General features: G+C 40.5%; 1 protein-coding gene across 1 annotated transcript in view; it reads left to right on the top strand.

Moving 5' to 3' along the window:
- Window positions 1–21,608: 21,608 nt before the first annotated feature.
- LOC103347276 (uncharacterized) overlaps window positions 21,609–23,737 on the top strand; it is a 366,450-nt gene continuing 364,321 nt past the window's right edge. Inside the window, 3 exon segments of the mRNA XM_089313651.1 lie at window positions 21,609–21,790; window positions 22,035–22,127; window positions 23,150–23,696. Of these exon segments, the coding sequence (XP_089169777.1) occupies window positions 21,637–21,790; window positions 22,035–22,127; window positions 23,150–23,696 (794 nt within the window). The 5' untranslated portion in view covers window positions 21,609–21,636.

Genomic DNA, 23,737 nt, shown 5'->3' with positions numbered 1-23,737 from the left:
CATGGGCTTTACAGCCAGCTCCGAATGCCTTTAGGGCTGATTCTGAGGCCAGAGTGCTATTTAGGACATCTGCCATTCTATGAGTCTGCTGAGTATCTCACTTCCCATGTTGGATCACTCTCCCCTTTATTTACTCCATCGGTTAGTGTTAGCAGATACTAGACTTGTTTATGTGCTCCCTTTGACTCTTAGTCCTTTCATTATGATCAATTGTGAACTGAAATTGATCACTTGGGATAGTGAGATGGCATTGGCACATGCCACCTTGATGGGATTGAATTGGAATCCCCTGCTATGTTTCTAACTCTACCATTTGGGGCAAGTCAGCTTGAGCATGTCCCAAATTATACATCTCTTCCCTCTCTTATTCCCACTCTTATGTTTAACTGGGATCACATTTCAGTTAATTTTCAACACTTAAGAATAACTGTGTATTAATTACAGAATTAAACCAGTCATATTAAGTAGAACAGACAAAAAAACTACCAAGAGGGATAATGTATTAAGTTGTTCATTAACAGTCAGGGCTATGCTGATCAAGTCACCGTTTCCCATAGTGTCCATTTCACTTCAACAGGTTTCCTGTTTGGTGTTCAGTCAGTTGTCACCGATCAGGGAGAACATATGGTATTTGTCCCTTTGGGACTGGCTTATTTCACTCAGCATGATGTGTTCCAGATTCCTGCATTTTGTTGCAAATGACTGGATTTCATTGTTTCTTACTGCAGTATAGTATTCTAAAGAGTACATATCCCATTTCTTTATCCAGTCTACCGTTGATGGGCATTTAGGTTGGTTCCAGGTCTTAGCTATTGTGAATTGAGCTGCAATAAACATTGAGGTGCAGACCGCTTTTTTGTTTGTCAATTTAAATTCCTTTGGGTAAATTCCAAGGAGTGGGATGGCTGGGTCGAACGGTAGGGTTATCTTCAGGTTTCTGAGGAATCTCCAGACTGACTTCCATAGTGGCTTGACCAGTTTGCATTCCCACCAACAGTGGGTTAGTGTCCCTTTTTCCCCACATCCTCACCAGCATCTGTTGTTGATAGATTTCTGAATGTGAGCCATTCTAACCGGGGTGAGGTGAAACCTCATTGTGCTTTTGATTTGCATTTCCCTGATTGCTAATGACCTTGAACATTTTTTCATGTGTCTGTTGGCCATTTGGATTTCCTCTTTTGAAAAATGTCTATTGAGGTCCTTGGCCCATCTCTTAAGTGGGTTGTTGGTTTTGTTTTTGTGGAGTTTCTTGATCTCTTTGTAGATTCTGGTTATTAACCCTTTATCAGTTGCATAGTTTGCAAATATTTTTTCCCATTCTGTCGGTTGTCTCTTCACTCTCCTGACTGTTTCTTTTGCAGTACAGAAACTTCTCAATTTGATGCAATCCCAATAGTTGATTTTGGCTTTGACTGCCTGTGCCTCCCGGGTCTTTTCCAGAAATTCTTTCCTGTGCCAATATCTTGAAGGGTTTCTCCAATGTTCTCTAATAACTTCATGGTGTCAGGACGTAGATTTAGGTCTTTAATCCATGTTGAGTGGATTTTTTGTAAGGTGTAAGGTAGGGGTCTTGCTTCGTGATTCTGCACGTGGAAATCCAATTTTCCCAGCACCATTTATTGAATAGACTGTCCTTGCTCCAGGAATTAGTTTTAGATCCTTGATCAAATATAAGTTGGCTGTAGATGTTTGGGTTGATTTCTGGTGTTTCAATTCTGTTCCATTGGCCTATCCATCTGTTTCTGTACCAGTACCATGCTGTTTTGATTACAACTGCCCTGTAGTATGTCCTGAAATCTGGTATTGTGATGCCTCCGGCTTTGTTTTTGTTGTACAAGATTGCTTTAGCTATTCGAGGTCTCTTGTGCCACCATATGAATTTCAGCATCATTTTGTCCAGATCTGAGAAGAAGGTCTTCGGTATGTTGATTGGTATTGCATTGAATTTATAAATTGCTTTTGGGAGAATGGACATTTTGATGATATTGATTCTTCCAATCCATGAGCATGGAAGATTTTTCCATTTCTTGGTATCCTCTTCTATTTCTTTCTTTAAGGTTTTGTAATTTTCATCGTAGAGATCTTTAACGTCCTTGGTTAAGTTTATTCCAAGGTATTTGATTGTTTTTGTAGCTATTGTGAATGGGATTGATCTTAGAAGTTCTTCCTCAGCCATGGCATTGTCTGTGTATACAAAGGCTGTTGATTTTTGTGCATTGATTTTATACCCTGCTACTTTGCCAAAATCTTCTATGAGTTCCAATAGGCTCTTAGTAGAGTTCTTTGGGTCCCCTAAATACAGAATCATGTCATCTGCAAAGAGGGATAGTTTGAGTTCTTCCTTCCCAATTTGTATCCCTTTAATTTCTTTTTCTTGCCTAATAGCTCTGGCTAGAACCTCCAGAACTATATTGAATAGCAGTGGTGAGAGTGGACATCCCTGTCTGGTACCAGATCTCAGTGGAAATGCTTCCAACTTTTCCCCATTCAATAGGATGTTAGCTGTGGGTTTTTCATAGATTGCTTTGATTGTATTGAGGAATGTTCCTTCCAAACCCAGTTTGCTTAGAGTTTTCATCATGAACGGGTGTTGTATTTTATCAAATGCTTTCTCGGCATCTATTGAGATAATCATATGGTTTTTCTTCTGCAGTCTGTTAATGTGGTGTATCACATTGATTGTCTTGCGCACATTAAACCATCCCTGCATAGCAGGGATAAATCCCACTTGGTCTGGGTGGATGATCTTTCTGATGTATTGTTGCATTCTGTTGGCGAGAATTTTATTGAGGATTTTTGCATCTATGTTCATCAGGGATATTGGTCTGTATTTCTCTTTCAGTGCTGCATCTTTTTCCGGCTTAGGAATTAAGGTGATGCTGGCTTCATAGAAAGAATTTGGGAGGATTCCCTCTTCTTCGATTGTTCTGAATAGTATGAGAAGAATTGGAGTCAGTTCTTCTTTAAATGTCTGGTAGAATTCAGCAGTGAATCCATCTGGTCCTGGGCTTTTCTTTGTTGGGAGGGCCTTTATTACTGTTTCAATTTCTGTCTCAGTTATGGGTCTGTTTAGGTTTTCGATGTCTTCCTGGTTCAATTTAGGTAGGTTGCATGTGTCCAGGAATCTATCCATTTCTGATAGATTTCCATGTTTGCTGGCATACAAGTCCTTGTAGTAATTTCTGATGATTCTTTTTATTTCTGTGGTGTCTGTTGTTACATTTCCTTTTTCATCTCTGATTTTATTGACTTGGGTCTTTTCTCTTCTTTTTTTAGTTAGTTGGGCCAATGGGGTGTCAATTTTGTTTATTTTTTCAAAAAACCAGCTCCTCGTTTGGCTGATTTTTTGTAATTTTTTTTTATTCAATCCTGTTGGTTTCTTCTCTGATTTTAATTATTTCTCTTCTCCTACTAGATTTGGGTCTGGTTTGCTGTAGGTTTTCTAGATCCTTGAGGTGAATTGAAAGCTCATCTATTTGGTGCCTTTCCAATTTCTTGATGTAGGCACCTATTGATATAAACTTTCCTCTTAACACTGCTTTTTCTGCGTCCCATAAGTTTTGGTATGTTGTGCTGTTATCCTCATTTATTTACTTCCAGAAAGTTTTTGATTTCTCTTTTGATTTCTTCTATGACCCATTGTTCATTCAGGAGCATGTTGATGCAGAAGCTGCATCATATAATTCTAATTCTTTTGAATTTGCTGAGACTTGCTTTATGGCCTAGTATGTGGGCAATCCTAGAGTAGGTTCCATGTACTCACTAAAAGTGCCTTCTAATCCTTTCTCTCTCTCCATGCTTTCAGGAACTCCTAGAACTCGAATATTGCATTTTTATATAGCATCCTGAAATGGATCACTTGGACTAGTGAGGTGGCATTGGTACATGCCAACTTGATGGGATTGAAGTCGAATCCCCTGGTATGTTTCTAACTCTACTGTTTGAGGTAAGTCAGCTTGAGCATGTCCTGAATTGCACATCTCTTCCCTCTCTTATTCCCACTCTTATATTTAACATCAATCACTTTTCAGTTAAGTTTCAGCACTTAAGAAGAATTGTGTATTGATTACAGTATTCAACCAAAAGTATTAAGTAGAATAAACAAAAAAAATACTAAGAGGGATAAGATATTAAGCTGCTCATCAACAGTCAGGGTGAGGGCTGATCAAGTCACCGTTTCTCCTAGTGTTCATTTCACTTTAACAGGTTTCCTTTTTGGTGCTCAGTTAGTTGTCACCTATCAAGGAGAGCAAGTGGTATTTGTCCCTTTGGGATTGGCTTGTCCCAGTGATCAATTTCTGTTCACAATTGATCGTAATGATAGGACTAAGAACCAAAGGAATCACATAAACAAGAATAGTGTCTGCAAATACTAGCTAATAGAATAAAAAAGGGAGAGAATGGTCCAACATGGGAAGTGAGATACACAGCAGACCCATAGAATGGCAAATGTCCTAACAGCACTCTGGCCTCAGAATCAGCCCTTAAGGCATGCGGATCCGGCTGAAATGCCCATGAGAGTATGTCAGACATGGAAAGCCAAGACACTCTGGGGGAATAAAAATATCCTAAATGAGAGATCTCCATGAGTGAGATCCCAGTGGAAAGAATGGGTCGTCAAAGAAGGAGGTACCTTTCTCTGAAGGGAGGAGAGAACTTCCACTTTGACCATGGCCTTGTTTAAAAATGATCAGAGTCCGTGAACTCAGGGGGCTTCCATAGCCTTGGCAGCTCATGACAAGAGCCTAGGGTGATTACTGATGCCATAAACAAGAGTGTCAATTTGTTAAGTCGACAACAGGAGTCACTGTGCACTTACTCCTCATGTAGGATTTTTGTCCTTAGTGTGCTGTACATTGAGATTTAATGCTATAACTAGTACTCAAACAGTATTTTTCACTTTATGTTTCTGTGTGGCAGCAAACTGTTGAAATCTTTACTTAATGTATGCTAAACTGATCTGTATATAAAGAGAATTGAAAATGAATCTTGATGTGAATGGAAGGGGAGAGGGAGTGGATAAGGGCAGGGTTGCGGGTTGGAGGGACGTTATGGGGGGGAAGCCATTGTAATCAATATTCTGTACTTTGGAAATTTATATTCATTAAATAAAAGTTAAAAAAAATAGTATCCTGAAGTTTCCCAACAATATTTTTTAGATTTCTAATTTCCTCTTCTTTTCTTTGGTTTGACTGTATACTTTCTTGTGCTCTGTCTTCTAAGTCTGATATTCTCTCTTCTGTTACACTGACTCTGTTTTTAAGACTCTCTAATGTGTTTGTCATTTGATCTATTGAGTTCTTCATTTCATTTTGATTTCTCTTCACTATCACACTTTCCTGATCTACTAGTTTCTGCATTTCATTTTGATTCCTCCTTAAGATTTCATTTTCATGAGAGAGATTTTCTATCCTGTCCAGTAAGGATTTATGTAGTTCACGAATTTGTTTTTGAAAACTTCTAAATGTTCTGATCATAAATTTCTTGAAATCCATATCTCGCATTTCTTCTATCTCATCATCTTCATAATCTTGGCTTGGGGTGTCTTTTTCATTTGGGGGTGTCATAATGTCTTCCTTGTTCTTGTTTCCTTGGTTTCTGTGTTTGTTGTTTGGCATTTTGGACATACTCTTTGAATTCTTCTTCCCTCACTGTGGTGTTATACTATGAGTGTATTAAGTGGACTGTCTGCTTTTGGAGGAGCCTTGGAGGCTTGAGATGGGTGTGGCCAGAGAGCTCTGCTTGGTTCTTCATGGTTAAGGGTGTGACAAAAGTGACACACTTAGGTTAGGCATGGTAAATCTCTCTCTCTTTATTTATTTATTATTTTTTTATTCAGGAGGGAAGTAATACTGCACAGCTGAGTGGAATTTAAGGTAGTCAGCTTCCAATCTCTGGCTTCTGTGTGTATATCATTTATCTGCTTTTTCCCAAGGACCACACAAAGAATCTGTTCTGCCCTCAGTGTGGGCTCAAATTTTCCTGCAGTCTCCCACCAGGTTGCCAAGGTTACTGAATTGTAGCATCTCTGGAGAGTACTCACATGAACTCCATGAGTTCTCTCACCCACCGTCTCTTTTTTCACCATCTCAGTTCATTAGCTCCACTCATTCACTAAGTCCTAACCTTCTGTTATTTCACACACACCCTCAGGTTTTTCTGTTTGACTGAGGGCAGGCACAGCTCTGAGATCACACACAGCCCTGAGGTCATGCACCTTTTACGTATGTCCAAAATGGGGCCTGCTCTTTGTCTCTTGCTCGCCTTTGCGAGGTGGGTGGAGAGAGAAACTCATATGTACCAGCCCCCCCCTTTTTTTTCCTTTTTTTCCCCCTCTGTCCTGTAGTTATTCGGGTGAACTTTCCCCAGCGGGGCTTCAAGCCTAGTTCCCTCTAGGCTCTGTCTGCCATTTCTCCACCAATGTCTTGGGTTACTGAGGTCACTTCCCCTTCCAGCACAGATGTGTAGACTCTGCTGTTGGGCTTTGGAGCTGTGGGCATCCCTGCTCTCCCCACAGGTCATCCGTGTCACATCCACTAGATCCGGAAGAGTTTCCTCTGCAATTTTTTCCCCGAGCCTTTCCCTGAAACTACCGTAACTCCACTTTTATCAACCTATCTTTTCCTGGACTTTCAGTGTGCATCCTCACTATTCTGCCATCTTGGCTCCACCCTGTGTGGATTAATTTTCAGAGGTTCTATTCTGTTTCATAGGTCTACATATCTTTTGGCATGCCAATAACAAGCTATTTTGATTATAACTGCCCTGTAGTAGATCTTGAATTCTGGAATTGTGTTGCCTCCAGCTTTGCTTTTGTTAATATTGCCTTGGCATTTCATACCAATTTTAACATCATCTTTTTCCTAACTCTGAGAAGAATGTTGGTATTTTGATTGAGATCACATTGAATGTGTAAATTGCTTTTGGGGAGGGCTGGCACTGTGGAATAGTAAGTTGAGACTCTGTTGCATTGGCATCTCCTATGGATGCCAGTTTGGGTCCCAGCTGTTCCTCTGATTCAGCTCTCTGCTCATGGCCTGGGAAGGTAGTGGAAGATGGCCCAAGTGCTTGGGCCCCTGTATCCACATGGGAGATGAGGAGGAACTCCTAGCTCCTGGATTCAGATCAGCCCAGCACCAGCCATTACAGCCATTTGGAGAATTAACCAACAGTTAGAATGCATCACTTTCTGTCTTTCCCTCTCTCTGTCTATAACTGCCTCTCAAATAAATAAATGATAGTAAAAGTAAAATTAAAAATAATTTCTTTTGTTAGTATGGGAATTTTGAAGATATTAGTTCTTCCAATTTATGAACATGGAAGATTTTTCTTTTTTGTGTTTTTTCTTCTATTTCTATAATCTTTTGTAATTTTTCTTGTAGAGATCTTTCACACCCTTGACTAAATTTATTCCAACCATAAAACATTTTATTGATAAGTTATTTTTCAGCCATGGCATTTTTGTGTATATAGTGGTTATTGATTTTTGTGTGTTGATTTTATATCTTACAACTTTACCAAACTTTCTTATGAGTTTCAATAATCTCTTGGTGGAGTCTTTTGGTTTCCCAATATTTGGGATCATGTCATCTGCAAACAGATTATTGGACTTTCTTCTTTCTAATTTGTTTTCCTTTAATTTCTTTTTCTTGCATTATTGTCATAGCTAAAACTGTTAGTAGTGTATTGAACAGCAGTAGTGATGGAGAGCAACTTTGGTTTCAGATCTTAGTGGAAATGCTTCCATGATTTCCCATTCAATATGATGTTTGTTGAAGATTTGTCATATATTGCCTTGATTGCGTTAAGGAATTTTCCTTCTATTCCCAACTTGCTTAAGGTTTTATAATGAAAGCTTGTTTTTTATCAAATACTTTCTCTTCACCTATTGAGATCATCATGTGGTTTTTATTCTTTAGTTTGCTTGTGTCACATATCACATTTATTGATTTGCATATGTTGAACCATCCCTGCATACCAGGGGTACATTCCACTTGGTCCAGGTAAATTACCTTTATGATCTGTTGTTGGATTTTATTAGCTAGTATTTTGTTGAGAAATTTTGGATCTGTGGTTATCAGAGATATTGTTCTTTAATTCTCTTTCTCTATTGTATCATTTTCTGGTTTAGAAAATAAGGTGACACTTGCCAAATAGAAAGAGTTTGGGAATACTCTTCTCTTTTAATTGTTTTGAATAGATTAAGAAGAATTGGAATTGATTCTCTTTTAAAAGTCTGGTAGAATTTAGCAGTGAAGCTTTCTGGTCTCAGGCTTTTCTTTGGAGGGTTTTTGTTACTGATTCAATCTCTGTCTTGGTTTTTGGTTTGTTTAGGTTTTCTATATGTCTTCATGACTCAGTTTTGTTATCTAGCATGCCTTGATTTCTTCTAGGTTTTCTAATTTGTTGATCATGTGATGCATGTGATGCATGTGATGCCCACATTCTATATTGCAGTGCTAATCTAAATTTTCAGTGTTCCACTTCCAAACCAGTTTCTTACTTAATATCTCTGGGAAGCATGGGGTGGTGGCTCAAATTCTTCAGTTTCTTTTACCTAAGTGCAAGATCTACTACTTATTAGGGGACCTGAGAGCCTGGTCCAGCCACAGCTGTTGCAGACATTTAGAGAGTGAACCAACATATGGAAGACCTCTCTGCCTCTCTCTCCCCACCCACTTTCTGTATGTTTCTCTGCCCTTTTTAAAATAATTTTAAAAGTTATTTACTTCTTTATTTGAAAGTCACAGTTACTGAGAGAGAGAGAGACATAGAGAGATCTTCCATCATCTGGTTCACTCCTCTGGTGACTCCAATGGCCAGTGTTGGGCCAAGTTGAAACCAGGATCTTCTTCTGAGTCACCCATGGAGGTGGCAAGAGCCCAAGTACATGGGACATCTTCCACTCTATATCAGACCATTAGCATGAAGCTAAATCAGAAGTGGAACAAGTGGGACATGAACCAGTGCCTATGGGGATGCCAGTATAACAGATGGCAGCTTTGCATACTGCAGCACAACACCAGTGCTTTCTCTACCTTTCAAATAAACAAATCTTTAAAAAAGAAATGAAAATATCCTTAAGATAGTAGAAGTCATCATGATTGAGCACTGAGGAATCTATTGAAATGATTTACATTTTAAAAGATTTATTTATATATTTGAAAGGTGGTGTTAGAGTGAGAAAGGGAGAGACTGATCTTCCTTCTGGTTTGTTCTCCTCCAAAATGGCTACAATGACTAGGCTGATCTCATAAGATAGGAGCTTCTTCCAGATATCACATGAGTTCAGGGGCCCAAGCATTTGAGCAAGCTTTTGCTGCTTTCCCAGACACCTTATCAGGGAGCTGGATAAGTTTGGAGCATCAATATCTATGACATCTTCCTTGCAGTATAAGAATATAGAACACATCTGGCACAATTAATGTCCTATTTATGGGTGGGCCAAGTATAACAGCTTCTAACTCTCAAGATTTGGACTATATGGGTTCTGAGAAATTGTGTTATAATAGATATTAATTCATAACCCTTGGTTTAAGCTTTTGTTAGCATATAATGGCTGTGGCTACTTTGGGTCTCTGGATTGTCACCTGTGAAGGCATCCAGATTAACAGGAATGAGATCAACAGTCAGCAGAATGGTGTCCAGAAGAACTTAAATGGTTTTTCTTTTTTATTGTTAGAATAGTGACCTCCTGCAGTACCCTGGCATCTGGACATAGACAGTAGACCTTGGAAGCCATCCCCTTTGCCAAAAGGAGTATGCCAAGTTTTGGGTCCATCATTTATTAAGGAGGCCTTAGTAGCCATTCTCATGTTTTACTGTTATATATCAATGGCCAACGTCCTACTAGACAACAAGGTTTGGAGCATCACAGGCTCAAGGTGTGTAGGTGACTGTTTTTCCAGTATAGCACAGTTAATAGCCATCTAATTTAATTTTACTGGCACATAGCAAGGTTCCAAGAGAGGTTATTTCTTGCATCACACCCCTTGAGAAGTAATAAATATCATAGATGATCCAAAGAATTTAGAAGGCATATGAGCTCCACAAGTGAAGAAGTCACTGAGAGCACTAATGATAGTGCCCACAGAATTTAATTTGACTGATTTTAGCACTTTTCATTGGAAGGGGGGCCATATAAGCTGCTAATTTGTAGCATCCATGACAATTAATTTTTTAAATGAGGCATGCATTGCACAAAAACCCAGGAAGGACTAAAAGGTATTAGCATTGTATGTTCTTCACAAGTGTGTCAAATAGTCTCATTCAGGGAGGAAGTCATCAATGTGATATATTCTTGTGCTGCTGCTAATAACTGGGTGCAATTAAATTCTTTGCAAAAATTATGCTTGATGGCAAAGTGAATGAAATGCTCATGTATACCCTAGAAAAAGTGTCTTTTCAAAGTGAAGGCAAATAGACTGAGGAGCTGTGGGAAAAACTTTGAACAAAACACATTTGCCACTTTTGTAATAATTAAGACAGGTCATTTATCTATTAAGAGTCATCAGGTATGTTAATATTAGATATAAACTGTGGTGGACATAAGCGATGGCATATAGCATTAAATTTGAGTAATCTACCATGAGATGTCATTTACTTTTTTCCAGATTCAGCAGGCAAAATTGGGCTGCCAATTGGGAAAGAGCTGGAATAATCACCTCTTTGTTAATTAAGTCTAATGTAATAAATTTTAATGCATGAAGACATTGAGTTTCCTTTTATTATGTTATCTTAATTATTTTAGTTTGGGACCTGTGGAGTGTAATTTTCCCTAGTTAAGTTGTAGCTTAAAATTTTTATTTTAATAATTACTTGCTGTGTTAGGCCATCTCTCCCACCTGTGGTATTTTTTGAGTACATCTGACTATTGGAAATTTAGGTAGTAGTATAATTAAAATGAGAAGTACCAAATAAATAATTTTTTCTTCTGATACATATTGTGAAACTTTTCTAAAATGGTATTGAGTACCCTGTTTAAATTTAGGGGTGTCCCTGGGTAAGACTGTTATTTAAGCCACATTACTGGTTACACCTATGAAACTGTGAATAAGTGCATCTAGAACCTGGGAAAGTTGATGTCTTATGATGAAGAGACATATGAATCCATGTCTTTTTATTTTTTTAATTGTATAATTTAAAAATAAATTTTAGATGTCTAGAAGGATGAAATTACATATTTTTCAAAAATTTACACCTATATACAACTATAATTTATAAATTTTTACATTTTTCTTCTTTAGATTTTTCAGAAGATTTATTAGGGCTGGCACTGTGGTGTGGGCAGAGGCCCACATACTTGAGCCATCTTTTGCTGCTATTTTCCCAGTTTCAGTAGCAGGGAGCTGGATCAGGAGTGGAGAGATTGGGACACAAACTGGCACAAATATGGGATGCCATTCCCATCTAGTAAAACTTGATCAGACAACACTGATTGTTTCTATTAGTGATATTTCTATCAGTGATAAGTAGCTCAAGCTTGACCTCAAATTTAGCCCTTGTAGGATCCTGAATTACTTTCACTCTGTGATCATCACTCTCTTTATATCTTAGGGACTACATTTTTCATTATTGATTCAGTAAAATCAGGTATTAGAGTTCCTATTTCTAAGTGCTTGAAATTATAAATGCTGGTCATTACTCAGAAGGTGTGTATAGGGGTTGGCACCATGGCTCACTTGGTTAATCCTCCACCTGTGGCAATGGCATCCCATGTGGACACCAGGTTCTAGTCCCTGTTGCCCCTCTTCCAGTCCAGCTCTCTGCTGTGGCCTGGGAGGGCAGTGGAGGATGGCCCATGTGCTTGGTCCCCTGCACCCACATGGGAGACCAGGAAGAAGTACCTGGCTCCTGGCTTCAGATCGGTGCAGAACCGGCTATCCTGGCCATTTGGGGAGTGAACTAACAGAAGAAAGACCTTTCTCTCTGTCTCTCTCACTATAATGCTAGCTGTCAAATAAAAAACAAAAAGGTGTATTTAAAACCAGTGAGAGGAAATGAGTTGTAAAAGATCAATCAACAACAATTGAGTTGTGTGCTGCCTTCCCATTTTCTTCTCAGGAATCCCCATAGAATTTTCAATCTTAATTCTAAAATCAGCAACTCCTGCTATCAGAAGTGTGTAGCTACCACTATAGGGAGCAATAATTTTTAGAAAGGACAAGGGAATCCACTATTTCAGATACTATTCTTGTTTGATGCCTACAACTTCTTTTTCTGTTTACATTGTATGATGCTGGGAACTAAATAATAATTTTCTTCTGGGTCTGAGATGAAGTTATTTAAGATAGAAGTTCAAAACTGAGGCTGCTCAATTTGTAGAATGAAGTCATTGAAAGGCAATTACCAGATCAGTGATGGTATAGGCAGTTCAATAGTACAATTCATACACTATACATAGAAAAAATGACCAATAGCTGTGGGCCAACAGTCAATGGCCCATGAGACCATCACTTAAATCCTCAAGAGTTTGACTATAATTTCATGCCAATTCTCATTTAGACAAGAAGAGGAGTAAAAGCAGGAGCTCCATGATACCCTAATATTTGTCTCTTTGCCTAATTTGTGGCAGAAACAACTACTTAAGTGCAGTTTTTTAAAATGTAGCTTTGTTAAAAATATACAGATAACTGGATGTGATGGGTAGATGAATTTCAGGATGTTTTATGCAAAGAATTACTAGATAGTACAGTTTTAAATGTTCACAAAGATTTTACAAGGCATTCACCCTGTTTTCCAGCCATATTAATCCACCAAATTATTACTATTTCACTGTGAAATATGATCCATTGATGGTCCACAAATTGTTTTAGTGGGTAAGATCAAGCATCATTTTAAAGGATTAAAAATTACTTATTCAGAGATATTATTTTCTTTTTTAAATGCTGAAGTTAAAAAGAGTCCTTGGAGATTTTTTCTAAATATCTGTAGAAGTATTTGAGGGTTTTAGAACCACAATTTGGGCAGTGCTGCAGCTCAATAGGCTAATCCTCCACCTGAGGTGCCAGTACACCGGGTTCTAGTCCCGGTCATGGCACTGGATTCTGTCCCAGTTGCCCCTCTTGCAGTCCAAGCTCTCTCCTGTGACCTGGAAGTGCAGTGGAGGATGGCCCAAATCCTTGGGCCCTGCACCCGCATGGGAGACCAGGAGAAGCACCTGGCTTCTGGCTTCAGATCAGCGTGGTGCGCTGGCTGCAGCGCACCAGCCGCAGCGGCCATTGGAGGGTGAACCAACAGTAAAGGAAGACCTTTCTGTCTCTCTCTCACTGCCCTCTGCCTGTCAAAAAAAAAAAACCCATAATTTAATTATGAGAATTGAAAAAATAATAATATATTTAATGACAGTTTCCAAAAATTCTTTGCACATTTTATTTCTCCACTTATAGTTTCTTTCAAATGTATTTGCCAAAGCAGGAATTAATGAGGAATTGCAATATTATGTGAGGATTTCATGTGGTTACACAAGTTTTTACGTACCCCCACTGTATCCTAAGAGGTTGATTTTCCAGCAAATTTCTTCCTAATGGAGGTCTGCACTGTTTTACAGGGAAGGTAGCTTCATCTGCCCGTGATGTCAACAGGGAAAGATGATAAGTCTCCTTTGTTTTCCTTCTCAGCATATGCCATTGCAACCACTCCCACCATCTTTAGAGAATTTCTGGTCCTGAGACTGTCCTCATATTGCTTCAGGACTGTGTGATTGGTTTCTATGTCTGTGAATGTTAGTGTGGGGATAAAAGGAACTTTGGAGAGCAGGACAGGTTCCTGTCTCTTGGTGTCATAGGTGCAGTTGTAGATTGGAGGCATTATAATCTCTGATTCAGGTACACCCTATAGACCTTGGCTGGTTCAGGAAAGGATACCAGTGGTAGATCCTCAGTTCCAAAGCCATAGAAGGGATGAATAATGTTGGGTTTTCAAGGACTTTTTTTTTTTTTTTTTGGTCAGAAGATGAGTGGCTGGCGCTGTGGCTCAGCAGGTTAATGCCCTGGCCTGAAGCACCGGCATCACACATGGGCGTCGGTTCTAATTCCAGCTGCTCCTCTTCTGATCCAGCTCTCTGCTATGGCCTGAGATAGCAGTAGAAGATATCCCAAGTCCTTGGGCCCCTGCACCTGCGTGGGAGACCCAGAAGAAGCTCCTGGCTCCTGGCTTCAGATTGGCACTGCTCTGTTGTGGCCATCTAGGAAGTGAACCAGTGGATGGAAGACCTCTCTCTCTCTGTCTACCTCTCTCTGTAACTGCCTGTCAAATAAATAAAAATAAATCTTTAGAAAAAAAAAGATGATGTGTCTGACAGAAGACCAGTGGGTCTGCAGGTATACAGAAAGGGGTTCTTTTTTTTTTTTATTTTTATTTTTTTTTTTGACAGGCAGAGTGGACAGTGAGAGAGAGAGACAGAGAGAAAGGTCTTCCTTTGCCGTTGGTTCACCCTCCAATGGCCGCCGCGGCCGGCGCGCTGCGGCCGGCGCAGCGCGCTGATCCGATGGCAGGAGCCAGGAGCCAGGTGCTTTTCCTGGTCTCCCATGGGGTGCAGGGCCCAAGCACCTGGGCCATCCTCCACTGCACTCCCTGGCCACAGCAGAGGGCTGGCCTGGAAGAGGGGCAACCGGGACAGAATACGGTGCCCCAACCGGGACTAGAACCCGGTGTGCCGGCGCCGCTAGGCGGAGGATTAGCCTAGTGAGCCGCGGCGCCGGCCCAGAAAGGGGTTCTAAAATTTCTGTAGACAACTAGTCTCATACAAGATGGCTGTAGGATGGAGATGGGTGTTCAGACCATTTGAGCTGAATTGTATATGAGCTGAATGTAGGTTGCACCTCTGTCACTGTTTACTCATCTTTAAGATGAGAATAGCAACAATACTAGTGAAATGTCCTTACTGTGAGATGTGTGCAGGCTGGCTTACACTGTGTTGCAATTGCATTTATGGGGTTTCTGGTGTATCTTCTTTAAATGAAGTTTCTGGTATCCTGCACTTTATAGCCTGCCCAGTGCTACTCATTTGAGGTTACAGAACTTATACAATACATAGTTTCTGGGGACATGGAAGTTTGGGTACTGGGGGACAGTCCCATTTCCTTTGGAAGTGAGTAGCAGTTATGGTATTTGAAGAAGGGAACTCCACAAATAGGAATCTTTTCTAACAGAATACAACTTAATGCTCTCTGAGACAACACTTTAAGGCTCAGAGAAGAGACAAGAGTCATTGAAATGTAAAGATCCTAGTAGCATGGTCCAAGCATATTGGACCAGAGTGAACAAGATGTACTTGATATTACCTTACCTCATCCATTAGTTTTTAAGACTTGGTGGTCATAGAAGTTTTGGACCAGCATTCAAAAGAGAGTTGTGAATGGATTAGAAAGACAGTGGTCTTAAGGGTGCAACTGGGGTGGAGGGATAACCTCTCCTATCTGAGAGTCACCATCTGCCTTGCTTCCTACCACATACCCATTACTTCATTCCACTATCAGAATCTCTAGAAATGGAGGTCTGTGAAACCTAGTCTGTCATATTCTTGGTACTTAGGCTATGCTGCTGCCCCTTGTATTCTAATAGTCCTTCCTGGTAGCTCAAGGAAGTTTTGCAAGGATCTCTGTAAAAAAAAGATGAAACAAATTGTATTTCAGGAGAAAAGTGCTTTGTGTAGTGTCACATGATTTGTAAATACCCGGCACCCTAACTTCTGTCTAATGTTCTCTATCTTGACACCCTTAATTAAAAATCATTTATTTTTCAAATCCATTTCAGAAATTGTCACCAGTTCAAATAGTACTGCTTTAGAAAACTTCCCTGAGCATGTCTTCCTTTTTGCTACTAATGCTATGTTTGGAGTGTGTGACTTCAAAAAGCATATCATAAGGCCAGTGCTGTGGCACAGCAGGTTAATGCTCTGGCCTGAAGTGCCCACATCCCATATGGGCATGGGTTCAAGACTCGGCTGCTCCACTTCTGATCCAGCTCTCTGCTATGGCCTGGGAAAGCAGTAGAAGATCGCTCAAGTCCTTGGATCCCTGCACCCACGTGGGAGACCCAGAAGAAGCTCCTGGCTCCTGGCTCCTGGCTTCAGATTGGTGCAGTCCCAGCCATAGCAAATATTTGTGGAGTGAGCCATCAGATGGAAGATCTCTCTCTCTCTCTCTCTCTCTGCCTCTCCTGTATTTATGTAACTTTGACTTTCAAATAAATAAATACATCTTTAAAAAAATAAAAACAAAAAGTTGCCAGTGCTGTGGCTCACTAGGCTAATCCTCTGCCTTGCGGTGCTGGCACACCAGGTTCTAGTCCCATTCAGGGTGCCGGATTCTGTCCTGGTTGCCCCTCTTCCAAGCCAGCTCTCTGCTGTGGCCAGGGAGTGCAGTGGAGGATGGCCCAAGTACTTGGGCCCTGCACCCCATGGGAGACCAGGAGAAGCACCTGGCTCCTGCCATCGGATCAGCACGGTGCACCAGCCACAGTGCACCGGCTGTGGCGGACATTGGAGGGTGAACCAATGGCAAAGGAAGACCTTTCTCTCTGTCTCTCTCTCTCTCACTGTCCACTCTGCCTGTCAAAAAAAAAAAAAGAAAGAAAAAAAAAACACATCATAAAAAATTTGCCCATTTCAGTAATTTCTTCTTGAATAATATACAATATACATGCAGCTACAGAAAATTACTGTGAACCTTTATCCTGCTTTCTGAAATAGTAAAATTATATTAAATCAGATTCACGTGATAATAAACTTCTTAAAATATAAATCAAAAGAACACAATGACAATATATAAGCAGAAATGTGAAGACCAACCTTATGACCTCCAGGTAATTTATTTGTATGAATCCCAGGACTTTTTTTTTAAGGTCTAATTGATAGGCAAAGATTGTGTTTATAGGAGCTTTTTTCTAAGTTCTTTAAATATTTATTTGAAAATATTGTATATAGAGGAGAGACCCAGAGAGATCTTCCTTCTGCTTGTTCATGTCACAGATGGCCGCATTTAGCAGGACTGGGACAGAATGAGGCCAGGAACCAAGATCTTCATTTGGGTCTACCACATTGGTAGCATTGCCCAAGCATTTGGATCATCTTCCATTGCTTTTCTCAGGCCATCAGCAGGAAGCTGGATCAAAAGCAGAACAGCCAGAACATGAACCAATGCTCATAGGGGATGCTTGCATTGCAGAAGGCAGGTTTACTTGCTATGTGACAATGCTGGCCCTGTTTTATGGGAACCTCTAAATGAAATTTTAAAGTTGTATGCATTGTAGTTTACATGTAATTCAACTTTCTGCCATACTTACTGATATGTATCAGCATTTGATGTAGGACAAATCAGAAAACACAGTGGCTTAACAAATAGCCATTTGATTTGCAGTTCTGATTCCATGTTATGGGCTGCACTCAGCTGGGCAGTCCCTATGATCAGTCCAGGAGCAGAAATGAGAGTTTAGTCATTTGGGGAACTGATTGAGGCTTCACTTAAGTGTCTGGGGTTTGTGGTGAATCTTGGTTACATACTATCTCCTCAACAGGCAGGCCCCAGGGTTTTTCAGAAGATAACTGTCAAAAAAGGAAAATTTGAGAAGGCAAATACTTTACAAATTGTCTATTTCTGGGGCTAGTTCTGTGGCATAGCAGGTAAAGCCACCACCTGCACTGCGGCATTCCCATATGGGTGTCAGTTCGAGACTCGGCTGCTCTACTTCTGATCCAACTCTCTCCCATGGCCTAGGAAAACAGTGGAAGATGGCCTAAGTCCTTGGGCCCCTACTCCCATGTGGGAGGCCTGGAAGAAGCTCCTGGCTCCTATCTTTGGATCTACACAGCTCCAGCCATTGCAGCCATCTGGGGAGTGAACCTGTGGTTTGAAGACCTCTCTCTCTCCCTCCCTTCCTCACTCTCCCTCTCCCTCTCCCTTTCCCTCCCTCTCCCTCCCCTCTCCCCACCTCTCCTTTCTCTGTGTAACTCTTTCAAATAAATAAATCTTTTAACAAATTGTCTACTTCTATCACATTTTCTGGTATCTCATGGGGTAAATCAAGTAAAAGGGTGAAATTTAGGGTCTTTTTAAAGAAGATTTATTTATTTATTTGAAAGAGTTAAACACAGCGAGAGGGAGAGGCAGAGAAAGAGTGGTCTTTCATCTGCTGGTTCACTCCCCAGTTAGCTGCAATGGCCAGAGTTGTGCCAATCCAAAGCCAGGATCCAGGAGCTTCTTCTGCGTCTCCCACATGGGTGCAGGGGCCCAAGGACTTTGGCCACCTTCTACTGCTTTCCCAGGCCATAGCAGAAAGATGGATCAGAAGTGGAGCAGCTGGGAATCAAACCAATGCCCATATGGGATGCCAGTGCTGCAGGTCACAGCTTTACCTGCTGGGCCACAGTGCCAGCCCAATCAAGGGTTTTGTGAAGGGATGAATACAGGGAAAGATGCTAATTAGAATCATTACTGGTAAAGTGTACTGCATTAAATATACATTATGTGTATTTGTTAACTTTCTTTAGTATAAACTTTTAATAACAACATGTTTATCTCTGATAACCTTATTTATGTGTACACTCAATGTTTCTTTTTACTTTTACATTATTATTTTACAAAATTTGTAGATAATGCTTTCATTAAACCAATGATAACTTCTGTTTAATCTCTGTCACTTAATATAGGTGGTGCATTTTCTATGTATTTCCATTTTTACAGGTTTATTCCTCCACAGTGAAGCTGATGTTTTCTTGGATAATGTATTTATTATTCTTTATTCATTCTATGATATTCTTCTTTTTCCACTGTTCAGTGAAGAAGGAAACAAGAGGTTTTTTTTTTTTTTTAAGATTTCATTTATTTACTTGAAAGTGTTGCAGAGAGAGAGAGAGAGAAAGTCTTCCATCTGCTGGCTCACCCTCCAAATTACTGCAAAGGCCAGAGCTGAGCTGAGCCAAAGCCAAGACCCAAGAGCTTCTGGATCTCCCATGCAGGTGCAGTGGCCCAAGGACTTGGACCATGTTTCACTGCTTTCTCAGGACATAGCGGAGAGTTAGATTGTACATTGAGCAGGCAGGACTTGAACTGGCACCCATATGGAATGCATGCACTGCAAGCAGCAGCTTTACCCATTATGCCACAGCATTGGCCTCCAGAGTTTTCTTTGAACTTCCATTTACCTTCTCTTCCAGGTATGATTCTGGGTCCTCCACATGTTTCTAAGAGGAAAGAAAATTAATATATCACTGTAAGTGTTTTTTTTTTGTTAATTATTCCCCAGCTTGTCAGTACTTATGAGTTTAATGCTAGTTTATTTACTTATTTTCTTAGATTTGTTTTTTGAAAATCAGAGTTACAGAGTGGCAGAGGGAGAGAGAGAGAGAGTCTTCCATCTGCTGGTTCACTCCCCAGTTTGCCGCAACGGCCAGAGTTGCACTGCTCCAAAGCTAGAAGTGAGGAGCTTCCACATGGGTGCAGGGTCTCAAGGACTTAAGCCATCTTCTACTGATTTCCCAGGCCATAGAAGAGAGCTGGATTGGAAGCAAAGCCACTGGGACTTGACCTGGCACAAATACGGGATGCCAGCACTGCAGGCAGTGGCTTTACCCACTGTGCCACAGTGCCGGCCCCAATATACTAGTTAATTAAAATGGAAAAATATGGGGCTGGCTCTGTGGCTCAGTGGGTTAAAGCCCTGGTCAGAAGCATCAGCATCCCATATGGGAGCCAGTTTGAGACCCAGCTGCTCCACTTCTGCTCCAGCTCTCTATTATTGCCTGGGAAAGCAGTGAAAGATGGCCCAGATCCTTGGGTCCCTTCACCCATGTGGGAGACCCAGAAGAAGCTCCTGGCTCCTGGCTTCAGATTGGTGCAGTTCCAGCCATTGTGGCCAGTTGGGGACTGAACCAGCAGATGGAAGACCTCTCTCTCTCTCTCTCTCTCTCTGCATAACTCTGACTTTCAAATAAATAAATAAATCTTTAAAATTTTTTAAAATAGAAAAATAAACATAAAATTTGTTCTCACAGAACATACAGAAATGAATGATGAATTTGGCATGATTATGAAACATTACTGTCATCTATAATAACGCAGTTTGGTCTCTTGTCTTTCTTTTGCTATAGCAAAATACATATTTGTTACATGAATTGAGCTGAAACTAAGCAAAATATGCTACATTTTTGGGGTCATGTTGTCTGAAACAGTGTTTATTGTCACATAGATGATGTACTGAGCAGTTTTTTAGTGCTACCTATGAAGTAAACACTTAGCATTCAGCAAGAGGAAGAGTTACCTAGTGCTAAAACACAAATCAGTTAAGTTTGGTTTTGAACTGTTAGAGTAATAGAGTCCTTAGTACATTTGAGAAGCTGAATTGGATTCAGGAATAGGATAAGGAATATGTGGGGGAAAGAATCTACTGGAGACTCATTTATTTTTGAAAATTTATTTATTTATTTGAAAGGCAGAGTTACAGAGATTTGGAGAGACAGGGAGTCAGAAAGAGATATCTTCTATCTACTGTTTCATTCCCCAAATGCCCACAATGGCTGGGACTGGGCCAGGCCAAAGCCAGGAGCTTGGAACTCCATCTAGGTCTCCCACATTGGTGAAGGGTCCAAATACTCAGGCCATCTTTCACTGCTCTTTCAGTCACATTAACAGGGAGCTGGACTGGAAGTGGAGCAGCCAGGACTCAAATCCTCTGTTTACATGGGATGCCAGCAGTGATGGTGGAGGTTTAATCTGCTGCATCACAATTTTGGTGACTATTGTAGGTTCTTGAACAAATCACTAAGCATTTTTCTCTGTGAGTCACAAGTGCAGATTGTACTGCAGACATTCCCAGGTTTTCTTTTTGGACAAGTAATTCCATTGCTTTCACTTTAATTAGGTATAATGTTATTTCAATTCTTTATCAGTAGAATAATCATAGACAAGGGCAAAAGTTAATTTCTATTCTTTGTATTACCTGTATTTTCTCTTACTTAAAAATATTTATTAGCTTGATAGAGAAACAAGTTGATGGACTAAGAATTAGAGAGCTTTGACACATTCAATCACTCACTAAGTAACCATACCAAAGTTGGGGCAGGACTGAAGCCAGGATTGAGGAATGGGATCTAGACCTCCTTCATTGTTGACAACACCACTGCTTCCCAAGGTCTACATTATCTGGGAGCTAAAAACTGAAGCTGGCATTGGAAATCCAACATAGGCACTCTGAGGTGGCATCATAAAAACTAAGCTAAATGTCTGTCCTCTCTTTTAGTATATATTTTTTCTCTGACATATTGGAAGTGATATGCATGGTGTTTTCCTTGAATTTCTTTTCTGTTCATTCCCATCATAGTTTCACTGATGGTTTCTTGCCTTTTTTCCTCAATGCTTCTACATACTTCTCCTTAACATTGCCCATTCAAGAGTCAATATTGCCCCTCTTTTAGCCTGCTGTGCAATTTCCCTTGACAGATGTGGCCTTTGTGATTTGTACCTACTGTTTCCCTTCAGCTTGGACATTTTTCACAGCCTGTAGATCATAGGTTTGACTCTGTTGAATGCTCTGTGTGGCTTTCTAAACCCTCAACAAGTCTAATGTGAAACCATATCCTTCCTTTTTTCCTTCATATCAATACACAACTGTCAGTGTTTATCTTGTGACAGAGTTAATATGTTGACTGGAAGTGTAATGTTACAGGTGATGATAGCATTTGAAGACCTGGCTGTGTACTTTACCTGGGAGGAATGGCAGAAAATGAACAATGCTCAGAAAATCCTGTACAGAGATGTGATGCTGGAGACCTACAGCAGCCTGTTCTCTTTGGGTGAGTAACAGCCATCACATGCCCAGTGATAACATTTTATTGCTATTTGAGAAATAAGGGAACTCTTTATAGTGTTTAATATTGGCCAGGTATAGAATTTGAGCCCATGAATAATCTGGATATCTACCATCCAGCAAGAGATTCAAATTGGAACATTTGTTGCATAGCTCCTGGAGCAAGCTGCAGTCCTTTAAATAACCCAAGATAGTGATTTCACAAAGTCTTACATTGTTTCCATTAATAGGGCCCTGCATTACCAAACCTGACTTGATCTTCAAGTTGGAACAAGGCGCAGAGCCATGGAAGGTGAAAGAATGCCTGAATCAGAGCCTTTCAGGTCAGTCTGTACATAAGTGACAGGGAGGCCAAGACAGAAAATGTGCAGATGTTGACTGGTGCTCTTTCCATGAATTTTTCTCTAGCCTTACTCCTGATGACACTAACTAGTCTGAAGCCAAAACTCCAGAATTCATCTAGTCTTCCCTGGTGTCTCAGAGGTCCCCAGGCACATGAACCATTATCTGCTTCTTCCCAGTTTACATAGGCAAAGAGCTGTACTGAAAGCAGAGTAGCCAGGGCTCAAACTGACACTGATTTGAGATGCAGGCATCCCACACATTGTGGGGAGCAACTCGGATTAGACTGTTACTTGAATTAAGACTTATTCTATGCATCTGCTCTCCCACAATATGGCGCTGGGAGAGGAGGAAACAGCTTCTACACAGCTGCCTCTAGTTCAACCAATAAACTGTAGGACCTGCTCCTGATTGGAGGAGAGCAGCGTACTCGGCGTGTGGGTAGCAGAGTTGGGATTGGTGGAAGAGGACTATAAAGGAGGAGAGAGACAACATGCACCGGGAACATCTATCTGAAGGAACACCTGTGCAGCCCCCGAGAGAGCCAGCCGGCGGTGTGCCGCTCCCCCGCGGAAGTGGGGAAAGTGGCAGGGGGAACCGCCCTTCCACGGAGGTGGAAGGGACGGTAGCCAACCCGGGAAGAACCAGCAGCAAACCCGGGAAGGGCCGAGCAGACAAAAGAACAGCGCAGGGTCCTGTGTCGTTCCTCCGTGAAGAGGGGGAGCGACAACACATCATAGCACAAATGTCATTCTACCATCCTTGAACAATTCCCATAGTAAAAAGGATCATGTTTGAACACTGGGAAACTTCATGATATAATTTAATATATTAATGTATTAAGGAGAAAAACCATATAATGGTTATAAATAAGTACCTCATACTGATTTTATGAAAATATTATGCTACTTGGATAACAAGCAACTTCATTTCCTTTATATGAGTATGCCAGGAGAAACAGTTACATTTGATTCAGTGACATGATTGCTTTTTCTCATTTCAGTGGGCATGAAAAGAGATGACCTGATTTGGATCAACCAGGAAAGTCAGGACAAAATTCTGAATCAGGATTTTATGAAAAATAACAAGACATCAACCCCCAAGAGAGTTGAATTAAGAAAAACACTTAGTTTAAATTCAAGCCATACTCCAACACTGATTATTAAAAAGGGAACCTATTCAGGATTGAAGCCTGAGGAATGCAATAAATGTCACAATGTGTATCCCCCCAGTGGACCTGATCAACTACAGGCTGGAGAAAAATTTGATAACACTAAGATACCTGGAAATTCTCTCCAGTTCTGTGAGCCTCTTGGTCAGCATGACAAGACTCACATCATGGAGCAGCCATTTGGACCCAGTGGACAAGCAAAAGTCTTCACAAGAAAGATGTGTTGTAAATCTGAGAGAGTTCATATGGCAGAAAATCATAATAAGTCAACTGTCACTTTTGGAAAAGCATCTCAAATAGAAAAAACTATCCATGAAAATTCTAGCTTCAATATGCATCAACAAACTCACACAAGAGAGAAATTTTATGAATACATTAGGTATGTTGAACCTGTCATTCACCAGTCACATCTTGCAATAA

This window comes from Oryctolagus cuniculus, chromosome 15 (genome assembly GCF_051225735.1).
Source record: "Oryctolagus cuniculus isolate XC-2025 breed Fujian yellow rabbit chromosome 15, ASM5122573v1, whole genome shotgun sequence".
NCBI lineage: Eukaryota > Metazoa > Chordata > Mammalia > Lagomorpha > Leporidae > Oryctolagus > Oryctolagus cuniculus.
Note: the sequence above shows the minus strand (reverse complement) of the source record. Positions and strands in the feature narration are given on the sequence as shown.